The 11,753-nt window shown below is 41.0% G+C and overlaps 1 protein-coding gene across 1 annotated transcript in view; it reads left to right on the plus strand.

Annotated features, from left to right (window-relative positions):
- GOLGA5 (golgin A5) overlaps window positions 1-10,716 on the plus strand; it is a 32,540-nt gene extending 21,824 nt beyond the window's left edge. Inside the window, exons 9-13 of the mRNA XM_019462097.2 lie at window positions 1,185-1,283; window positions 3,215-3,440; window positions 6,491-6,596; window positions 7,987-8,050; window positions 10,194-10,716. Coding sequence (XP_019317642.1) covers window positions 1,185-1,283; window positions 3,215-3,440; window positions 6,491-6,596; window positions 7,987-8,050; window positions 10,194-10,274 — 576 coding nt within the window. The 3' untranslated portion in view covers window positions 10,275-10,716. The remainder of the gene's footprint in view (window positions 1-1,184; window positions 1,284-3,214; window positions 3,441-6,490; window positions 6,597-7,986; window positions 8,051-10,193) is intronic.
- The last annotated feature ends 1,037 nt before the right edge of the window (window positions 10,717-11,753 follow it).

The following is an 11,753-nucleotide window of genomic DNA, read 5'->3' on the forward strand; positions in this document are numbered from 1 at the left end:
TTTTTGCTGGCCTAAGAGTTTAAAAGAAATCAGACCTTCTTGTAAATTGAGATTCTCCTACCCTAATTACTGCCTCATTTTCTTTATTCTCACTTATCTCAGTTTTTTTTTAATCAGTAAAATGAGCAGGCTGAACTAAATGTTTTAACGTAGCCTAGCAGCTTGATCCTGTCTCACGTTTACTTCTTCATACAGCTCCCTTTATTTCGTCTGCACAGTTAAGCATAATGCTTTAGAAGGTTTTTAGTTCATTACTCTGTCTTCCCTGGCACGTGCTTTGTCTTAAATTGCAACTGACACCAACTCATCATATGCATGATACAAACCAGCAGCACATTCGTGCAGTTGTTAATGAATCTGGAGGTGTTTCTTTCTTTTAATTTTTTTTTCTTAAATTTATTTATTTTTGAGAGAGACAGAGTGTGAGCAGGGGAGGGGCAGAGAGAGGGGGAGACACAGAATCGGAAGCAGGCTCTAGGCTGTGAGCTGTCAGCCCAGAGCCCGACGTGAGGCTCGAACCCACAAGCTGTGAGATCATGACCTGGGCCCAAGTTGGATGCTTAGCCGACCGAGCCACCCAGGTGCCCCGGAGGTATTTCTTTTTTTCCCTTTTAGCGATGATAGAGCAAAACAGGTGCACGATATTGCCTGGTCCAAATAAGCCCACGAAGAGCTGCTCAGCATCATTAATCAGTAGAGAAATGCAAATAGAAACCACACTGAGATACCAGTACGTACCCATAGAATAGCTACACTTACCAAAACTAACGGTACCAAATGTTGGGAAGGATGTGGAAGAACTAGAACTCTGTCATATTGTGTGGGAATCCAGACAGGTGCAGGTGTTTTGAAAACAATTCACAAGATAATTTGGCAGGTTTTGTTCCTCTAAGTTAGACAGCACTTATGTGATCAAACAGATCTCTTCCTACACATCTACCCAAGAAGAATGAAGACACACGATCACTTACAGAATCGTGCTTGGTTATTCATCATGTACGAACTGATACAGCACGGTGGAGTACCGTTCATCGGACCCGTCCAAGTCTGTTAATTTGTTCATTCAGGATAGACACAGCGCATGTTGGCTGAGGGCCTCCTGTGTGTCAGGCACTGTTTTAGGTACTGGGGATGAAATGGGGGACACTGATAGAGCTTCTGTTTATTCATGTCTCACTTTGTAGGAATTCCACTACATAGAAGAAGATCTGTATCGAACAAAGAACACATTGCAAAGCAGGATTAAGGATCGGGAAGAAGAAATTCAAAAACTTAGGAATCAGGTATGAATGAGTGCTCACAACTTGGGAAGAGATACCATTGCAAAGCTAATTTTTTTGTAGAGGCTACAGAATGACCTTCTTTTCCCATATTTTCACCTGAGTTCTGCTGTTGCAGTAGTGAGGTGTTACTTTCAGTCTGATACAGAAATTCCTCTAATGCCATTTGAGGCTGCATTTGCTGTGTTCTGTGGCTTCTCCTACAAGTGTCTTACAGCCAAAGCCATCCGAGGACATGAGATTTACCTCAAATTTCATCTCTTCTAACTTCAGTGATGGTTGTGCCAGTTGCCAGTTTCATAATTATGGTTTCTTTCCTGAGAAAAATCCAATGATAAATCTTCTTATTAACAATTGATATTTTTTTCATAAAGCCACCAAGACTTATGTTCAACCCTGAAAATGTAAAACATGGGAAATAACATGTGCCCACCACCCAGATTTACCCATATTTATCATTAACTGTGACAGAATCATGCATTCACTTATCCTGTAACTACATTATCCTTTTCTCCCTTATATTTATTGACTTAATAAGCAATGAACCCATTGAACATTTAAAGAATTTATATAAAGATTTAGCTGGTTAATGACTTAGTTTGAACATAAAAAGTCAAATAATTTTGGCTTTTAAGTTCTCAGACTTCATAGTAGTCTGTAACTTAAGATATTTTAGAATATTTTAATTTTTATGAGTTGAAAATAGGAGTGCCTGGATGGCTCAGTCATTTAAGCATCTGACTCGATTTCGGCTCAGGTCATGAACTCAAGGTTCGTGAGATCGAGCCTGCATCAGGCTCCACGCTGACAGTGCAGAGCCTGCTTCAGATTCTGTGTCTCCCCCTCTCTCTGCCCCTCCCCTGCTTTGCTCTCTCTCTCTCTCAAAATAAATAAACATGAAAATAATTTTTAAAAATTAAAAAAAAAAGTTGGAAACAGCTAACTGATTTCAGTGTTCTATTCTTCCCTCACCTGCCTTTGTGAAGTGCCTAAATGGTAACGTGACTTTGCTAGCAGAAAGTCAAAGAAAAGAGAGGAGCAGAAACCACCAATTGGTTTAATCCTTAGATAGAGATTCCTATATTTATTAAATGTTTATTGAGTGCCTACTAAGCCTAAGATAATTGGGCTATTTTAATTAAGAATTAACTGTAGGAGGACATCTCTTAAAGATTTTTCATCTAAGTGGAGCAGAGGAAAACCTTTGTCTCATAAAAGGAAGTCAGTTAATATACACTTTAAAAAGAAATCAGCATCTTAATATCTTGCCCCAAAACAACCACCCTTAAATGAGCGGCCACATAAGCACATAAGTTGGTGCTCAAAACCATCAGTCATCAAGGGAATGCAAACGAAAACCTCAGTGGGATACACCTGTGACTACACCATCAGAACGGTGATCAGTGATCGTACCCCTACATACCGCCTACAGAGCAGTGTAGTGAGTCGTCCGAAGTCGGACTGGCCACGGGATTGCAGAGCAGAGGTGAAAACCTCAGGCTGTGGTCTTTGCGCTGTACCACAACTGCTGAGTTATGGGGGGTTTTGAATCCAGGTGGAGAAGTTCAAACTGTCATGGATCGTGGATCAGTGCTTTCGAATATTTCTGACCACGAGGCCACAGCAAGAAGCAAAGAACACGTTGTTTCCCAGTGTTCACATGTACTTAGAAGGACAAAACTGAAACAGAAGTTTCACAAAACAGTCCTCTCACATACTATGTGCTGTATACTCTGTCCCATAAAATGTGGATTATGACCCACCAAGTTGATTTTGTGGCCCATTAATACAGTTTGAAAATCTCTTCTGTAGCAGTGAAAGTAGGATCACAGAGGTTTGAGATGTTGATTAATGCCACACTTTACCTGTGGGAATGTGGATTCGATGTTGTATAACTTTAGTTTTATGTAATTTGTGAACACTTTGCCTTTCAGCTTACTAATAAAACTTTAAGCAACAGCAGTCAGTCCGAGTTAGAAAACCGGCTCCATCAGCTAACAGAGACTCTCATCCAGAAGCAGACCATGCTGGAGAGTCTCAGCACGGAGAAGAACTCTCTGGTCTTTCAGCTGGAGCGCCTTGAGCAGCAGGTGAACTCTGCCAGCGGAAGTAGCAATAACGGGTCTTCCATTAATATGTCTGGAGTTGACAATGGCGAAGGTAACAAAAACAGGAATTTCGAGAGAGCTTTTCATTGCCTTAATTCCAACCTTGCTAATTCAGACATGACTTTGAAAAGTTACAGAAAGACCATTTTTATTTGTAAAGAAGCTTCGGGGCGCGTGGGTGGCTCAGTTAAGTGTCCCGCTCTTGGTTTCAGCTCAGGTCATGATCTCAACATTTCATGGGATCAAGCCCCACATCGGACTCTGTGCTGACAGAACCTGCTTGGAATTCTCTCCTTTTCTCTCTATCCCTTCCCTGCTTGTGTGTGCACACACACTCACGCATGTGCACATTCTCTCTCTCAAAAATAAACGAACTTTGAGGGGCACCTGGCTGGCTCAGTCGGTTGAGCATCCAACTTCAGCGCAGGTCATGATCTCGCGGTTCATGAGTTCGAGCCCCACATCAGGCTCTGTGCTGACAGCTCAGAGCCTGGAGCCTGGTGCCTGCTTCAGATTCTGTGTCTCCCTCTCTCTCTGCCCCTCCCCCGCTCATGCTCTGTCTCTCTCTCTCTCAAAAATAAACATTAAAAACATTTTTTAAATAAATAAACTTTGAAAAAAGAAAGAAAAGAATCTTGATCCAGCAAAGCACCCACTTTTCTTCTGATGCAAGGCCTGAGCCATCTGTTTGACATGATCTTAGCAAACAGGACAACGGACTGGTTATATATATCCCTCGCTAGTCTGGGTCTTAGAGAAGGGAGGCCCAAAGACCGATGATCATATTGAAATATGTAGGACATTCATCAAGATGTTGATGACAAGGCAGATAATTTGGCAGAGAGGGGCTTTCATGAAGACTTAAAGATTTAGTTTAATAATCTAATCTGGGGGTACCTGGGTGGCTCAGTCAGTTAAGCATCTGACTTCGGCTCAGGTCACAATCTTGTGGTTCATGAGTTCTAGCCCCACGTCGGGCTCTGTGCCGACAGCTCAGAGACTGGAGCCTGCTTCAGTTTCTGTGTCTCTCTTTCTAAATTCTGCCCCTTAACCACTCGCGCTCTGTCTCTTTCTTAAAAATGAATAAACCTTAAAAAAAATTTAATCTTATCTGTAATTATGAATATTAAAGCTAATACTTAGTCATGTAAGTATATCCATGCTCTATAATTTTAATGAAGAAATCTGTAGATTCCCAAAATACATAACTAAGAAGAATGTTAAAGACTTTAGTATAACTTCAACAGATCAGGTTTTTAATCTCAGAGCTTCATAAAGTCTACAAAGTAGTCATTCAGCAAACCTCACAGTTCTTTGGTTTTATTAAAAGTTTTTTTAAGTTTTTAAAAAATAACACATTGTTGTATGTTTATATGTGTGTGTGTGTGTGTGTGTGTATGTTTTTTAATAGCATGGTTACTGTTAAAAATATCAAAAAAAGGAAATTAAATCACCCAGTAATCTTACTCTCAGATAACATTTTGGAGTATCTCCTTTCAGACTTTTTTCCTATATATGTTTGTAGTATCTGTTTTATTGGTTATTAACTTTTTCATATAAATCAGTTTTTATTATGTATTTTCTTACAGTAGTTTATGTCTATTGCTTTATATACATCCGTTGTGGAAATGGCATAATTTGTTTAATAGATTCCTCATGGTTGGAGATTTAGGTTGCCAATTTTGTCACTAATATAAGCAGTTCTGAGGAAACTATTCTCTGTAAATATCTTTTATTTTTCTTAACATAAGCTATTAGAAATGGAGTTTGCTGAGTCCTAGGTATACACATTTAAAGGCTTTTGATTTTTGTTGCCAAAATCAAGTAATTATTAAGCACCTACTCAGTACCAGCTACTGTTCTAGGCATTGGAGATACAGTGTTTGACAAAAGAGGTCAAATCTCTGCCCTGTGGATCTTACATTCTGGTGCTGTGGGGGGAGCTAGACAGTAAATGATGTGAGATGGTGATAGGTGCTACAGAAGAAACTCAAGCAGAGAAGGGAGAGACAAGGTGCCAGGTGTGGAGATGGGATTGCAATTTAAATAGACCTCATTGGAAAGGTGGCACTTTATTAAAAGAAGTCCCAAAGGAGGTAAGACAGACTAGAAGGAGCTCTACAGGAAGAGTTTCCAGGCAGAGAAGAGCAGGTGCAAAGGCCCTGAGGCAGGAGTGGTGCTGGCTTATCGCAGGAACAGCAAGGAGGCCAGTACAGCTGGAGAAGACTGAGTGGGGGAGGAGTAGTCTAAGGGGAATTCAGATAACTTGGAGGAGACTGTTTTGACCTGAATGAAGTCGGAAGCCATTGAAGGGCCCTGAGGGGATAAGTCCTCTGACTGTGTTTTAGTGAGATGCCTCTGGCTGCTGTATCCAGAATAGACTGTAGAGAGCTGAGAGTGGAGGTGGGGGACCAGGGAGGAACCATCGTATTAACGTGTGTGAGAGATGGTGGTGGTGAGCACCTGAATGGGGTTCGGAGGGTTATTTTAAAGGTGAGTGGGCAGATCGGCTGTGGAGTTTGAGAGAAAGAAAGGAGTTTTGGCCTGAGCTGATGGAACGATGCTCTCGTGTACCGAAATGGGGAAAACAGCAGGGTGAGTAGGTTGGCAGGGAGGGCAGGACGTCAGAATCATGGTTTTGGGCATGCTAAGCCTGAGATGACTGTTAGATACCCAGATGGAAACAAAACAAGACGATTGGATGGGTCTGGAGTTGGTGGTCTGGGCTGGAGATACAGAGCCGGGAGTCATCAGCTTTGTAGAAAGGGTGTGTCTGGCCTCTCTCTTGCCCGCACAGAAAGAACCTACTCATTAATGCTGATTCTCAGCAACATGGTATTTGTAAACTTCAATTTTTTTGCTAGTTTTATAGGGAAGTAATTGTTTTAGGTTTTAATTTTTATTTTTGTGGATATAGAAGTTTAAGCATTTTATATAATCAAATTTATGTCCTTTCTTTATGGACTCGCCTTCTTTGGATGTAATGCTTATTTGAAAGTTAGCCTTGAGATCTGTTTTTAATACAATATATATTCAACTATAAATGTTAGGACATTGATTTTGGCGTTTGTACCTTAATTCATTCTTTTCTTGTTTAAACAGGCACACGGCTGCGAAACGTTCCTGTTCTTTTTAATGATACAGAAACTAATCTGGCAGGAATGTATGGAAAAGTCCGAAAAGCTGCTAGTTCAATTGACCAGTTTAGGTAAGCAAGGACAGTAATGACGAATGATGGATCTTCAGCTATTTTTGTACCATTTTCTGGTGGTTTCAGTCACAGTAAGTCCCATCAGGCAGAGCTGATATTTAAAGTGACATTTCCCTACTTCCTCTCATGATAGTTCATTCAGTCTCATGAAATTGCTTTATGTGCTCTGCCAGGGCCTGTATTTCACTGAAGATTATTAACCCTGATCATCTCTCTTCTTATAATAAACCCTATTAAAAACTCTTATTAAATTCCATTGAGAAAACTTCTGTCTCATGTAAATGCGTCCACTGGAATGCTTTATTTCGTTTTATCGCGTGATGAGAATAAAAGATGCTATTATATATGAGTGAACAGTACGCATTTTAACGTATATTTGTATATACTGCATAAGTAATATATCATTTATATGCATGTTATTACATATTAATAACTTCTTTATACTAGCATACATCCACCCTACAAAGAAAATGTTTTAACAGTTTATGTATGCCTTGTTAAAGTTCATGTTTCAATAACCCCCTAAAGTCTTTTGCCTCTTAGTGTTTATAATTAAACACAATTGTAATGAGTTGTTGCGAAATAGAGCGATCTTTTCTTACCTTTTTGTGTCAGAGCTATGGTGTTAAAAATCAGGAGGATGATTTGCTAAGGTTGCTGAGGCCACGGGCCAAAGATGCCATAGTTGTTATCTCCAGGCTGTTAAGCTCATTTATTTCAGCTACTCATTTATTCAATGTACATAATAATTTTTAGAGAAACTACATGCGAGGCGTTATGCTGATGGCAGTGAAAGACACAGAAAGGCCTAGAAGAAGGGTGTATGTGCTTGTATATGTATCCATCTTGATGGGGAAAAAGTGTTTCAAAGAGGCCTAACAAGGTCTAACGTCACGCTGCTCCTGCGTTTACTGTAGTTAAGTGTTTGCTTGAGTTTCTGTAGTTCTTTGCCTTTTAGACGCATGCGTCTGTGCAGAAGCTTCCAGATTAGCTCTTTGCAGGTATTAACCCACCAGACTCTTTCCCTATTCACGTGTTGACACTTGGCTTATCTTTTGTAACTTCTTTGGTCTCTGAAAGAAAAATTATTTAGAGAGGGACCAACTTGCCTCCTGTAGTTGTAGCTGGAGATTTAAGGGAAACTACTGTGCTATATATTTAACAGTTAAGCCACAATCAATAAAGCAAATATTTGTTTACTATGATGTTTCTATGGTTATTCCAAGTAATCATTTAACAATCTACTATAAAATGGTTTTTCTGTTATGGTGGCCATATAAATAGTTTAAATGAGAGGAATCCTAAAAAGCCTCATTAGCTGTTACCACAGGAAGATGTGCTTTGAGTGTTAACTCTCTCCTCTCGTCCCCACCCTCCATTTGCACAGCATCCGCCTGGGAATTTTTCTCCGAAGATACCCCATAGCACGAGTTTTTGTAATTATATATATGGTAAGTAAACCTATTTGAAAAAATAATGCTGCACTTGATTTTTAATGAGTTTTTTCCAGCTGCTGATCATTTTGACCAAAAGTCTAGCAATCAATTTTGAAAGAGAATAGAACTCATTTTTGGAAATTAAGATTTTTTTCTTCAGGTATGCAAGTATACTTACAGTTCATTACATCTAAAATATAAATTGCTCGGGGCGCCTGGGTGGCTCAGTCAGTTGGGCGGCCGACTTCGGCTCGGGTCATGATCTTGCGGTCCGTGAGTTCAAGCCCCGCGTCGGGCTCTGTGCTGACAGGTAAGAGCCTGGAGCCTGTTTCAGATTCTGTGTCTCCCTGTCTCTGACCCTCCCCGTTCATGTTCTGTCTCTCTCTGTCTCAAAAATAAATAAACATTAAAAAAAAAAAAAAAAAATTAAAAAAAAAATATAAATTGCTCAAAGGCTTTTCCTACAATAAAATTAACTGTAGTGAAGTTTGATAGTTACCTCAATTTCTTAAAAAAAAAAATGTTTTTATGTTTATTCATTTTTGAAAGACAGAGAGAGACAGAGCACAAGCAGGGGTGGGGCGGAGAGAGAGGGGGACATGAAATCTGAAGCAGGCTCCAGGCTCCACTCTGTCAGTACAGAACCCAACGCCAGGCTTGAACTCAAGAACCATGAGATCATGACCCGAGCAGAAGTCAGACGTTCAACCGACTGAGCCACCCAGGTGCCCCTTATAGTTACCTCCATTTCTAAGCCCCTCTGATGACAAAAATGCAATGCAAAACAATCGATTTCATTTTATGTAACGTTTCTTTGATTGTTGTCATGTGTTTTGCTTTATTTTCTGAAAGGCTTGTAAGGTTGATTTCTTTCAGATTTCTTAGCTCTAATAAAATGGTCACCATAGTTTGGGATACTGTTTCATGTGTCTCGTGACCCTAAAAAGCCCTCTAACTGTTCTGAGTGAGGGCAGCTAAGAGTCATGAAGACAAGCAGTTTTCCTGAAAAAGAAAAAAAGCTTACTTAGTAAAGAAGTTTCTCTGTGATCCACTAGAGGGAAGAGTTACTCCTTTAAATAAAAAGTTTTTAAGGAGCAGAACCTGGGTGGCTCAGTCAGTTAAGTGTCTGACTCGATTTCAGCTCAGCTCATGATCTCAGGGTCTTGAGGCTCAGGGTCAGGCTCTGTGCTGGTGGTGGGAACCGCTTGAGATTCTCTCTGTGTCCCTCTGCCCCTCCTCCGCTGGTTCTCTCTCTCTCTCTCTCTCTCTCTCTCTCTGTCTCTAACTAACTAAAGAAGTTTTTAAGTGAGGGATGGAGCGAACAAGAGAAAAAATTGATGGCATCACAGAGGCTTAGAACAGGCCTACACTGAGTCGATTCCTGGTGTCAGAGACTGAAGAGCACTGGCACCCCCGTCAGCACGAGGTGTGATGGCACACGACAGAATGGCGAGGCACGTAGCAAGGGAGCCTCATGTAACCTTAGTGCTGCCACGAGGGAACTAGTGGGAATTCATCACTGTAGGTCCTGTGCTAGACCGTAAATCAGTTCCTGAAGCTCAACACGTTATTCCTGCAGGAATGTCTTCCCATCTCCCCTTCACCAGATGATGGCTACACCCTTTTCAAAACACCAACCGTAACTCTGTTCCAGAAAGGCTTTCCAACCGGGAGCACTTGGGTGGCTCAGTTGGTAGAGTGAGACTTTTGATCTCAGGGATGTGAATTCAAGCCCCGCATTGGGCCTGAAGCCTACTTTAAAAAAATAAATAAAGCCTTTCCAACCAACTTCATATATATCTTGCAGTTTTCATTATGCCATCTACTCTGCGTTATAATCACCCGACTGGTTATTTATGTATACCTGTGCATATTACGGATGTGTTAAGGACATTGATAACTCTCAACTGAGAATTCTTCAGGCATCACAACTATTACTGTCCATTACATTTAGCTAGTTTAGTTGCTTGCACGTTTGTTTCTTCATCATCTACCCAGTAAACACGTACCAAGCGCCTGTGATGTTGCACACACGGTGCCAGCCCCAGGAATACGGACACAAATACGACATGCTTCCTGCCCTCAGTGCACTACACAGTAGGCCTTTGTTGCAGATTGATCTCTTGGCTAATCTAGAAACTGTTTTCTTTTTCTTTAGGCTTTGCTTCACCTCTGGGTCATGATCGTTCTGTTGACGTACACACCAGAAATGCACCATGACCAGCCGCATGGCAAATGAACTGAACCCAGTTGTTTTGGTGACTGGTCGTCTGTTTTCAGACTTGGGATCTGCAGAAGGACCAGTGGCCTAAAATTGCGGAGAACGGGGTGCAAGTTCATCTCATCACTACAAGCTTTGAACTCGTTCACTTATTATACAAGTGCTCTGCTGCCTAAGTCCTCCCCCCATTTCTTTCAAATGGTAAGAGTTTCTGAAACCGACAGTAACGTAACAAGCTCAGCTCTGCTTTCTCTGAAATCCAAGATTCAGTGTGTGTGTGTGTGTGTGTGTGTGTGTGTGTGTGTGCGCGCGCGCGCGTGCACACGCACGCACACAGATGTGCTGGGCTCGTTCACCCCTGTACAGGCCAGCCTATATTTTAGGTGACACGCATTATGGGTTATAATCAGGGAAACTAATTGTATTTACTGATACAAATAAAACGTTTTCTTTTTGATAATTCAGTCTGCTTTCATATTTTCATATACTTAGCTTTGCAAATATGGATTCGCTTCTTACATGTTAAAGGCCTGATTGGTCTGAGGCTTTGTATAGATACATAAAATTTGCTGTGCATTTTTCTTTTGTAAAATAATAGTTTCTTACCCCCCATTAAATAGGACCTTTCCGAACAGGCTTTAGTGAGAAAAGCAGAAATGAGCAGTGACGTCACCGGTCACTGATTCTTGGTGCTTTGCCCCCTCTCCGGGGACGCCCCACTCCCTCCTGTCCCAGTGTGCCAGCTCCCTCGGGTTCTTGGGCACTCGTTCACCATCCTCTTTTCCTTTCCTCTAGCCTGGACCTTGGGTCAGTCAGCTCAGGACGTCCATAGCCCCTGCGTGTAGCGTTTAGGAATCAAATCTGTTTTTTCAACCTTTGCATTTTTAAAACACTCCACTGCAAAGACATTCTGGAGTTATTCTTTGAAAAGAGATATTTTCTTTGCTTGAAGTTCAATATAATGTCTCTTTTGGCACTCCTTTTCCCCCACATGCCTGAATTCTTATTTTGTCCCCTGGTTACTGGTGGTCTCTCTTCGCATGTGATTAATTCATGTAGATCTTGGGCAGGGGTACAGTTCTATCAGGAATGTTTCCGAAGCAGTCTGCTGGTGCTTAACCAAACACCTGAGCAGAGTTTCCGTTCTTAATGACATCTGTACTATGACTTTAATTGACCTATAAATTCTTCAAAATTAATACCCTAGCAGATGTATATGTTTCTTATTTTTCATCAGAAAATGAAGTTTTAAAGGTTATCTTATGTGTGTTTGAGCTTTTTCTCAAATTAGCATGAACGAAAAAGGCCGAAATGGCACATCATCTAAAGGTGGATATGAGATACTGGGGTGGAGACACATTATTAAACCTGTAGGTTTTATGTCATAGCTCTTACCTGGGTGTAATAGCTTGTCGGCGCGTGAGCTGTGAGGTCAGGTCTGAGCTCAACCAGAATAAAGTAAAGGTTTAATCTTGTTAATATCTTTTAAAGGTGGTT

The sequence above is a fragment of the Panthera pardus genome, unplaced genomic scaffold, assembly GCF_024362965.1.
Source record: "Panthera pardus isolate Hobbes unplaced genomic scaffold, ASM2436296v1 HiC_scaffold_24, whole genome shotgun sequence".
Taxonomy (NCBI): Eukaryota; Metazoa; Chordata; class Mammalia; order Carnivora; family Felidae; genus Panthera; species Panthera pardus.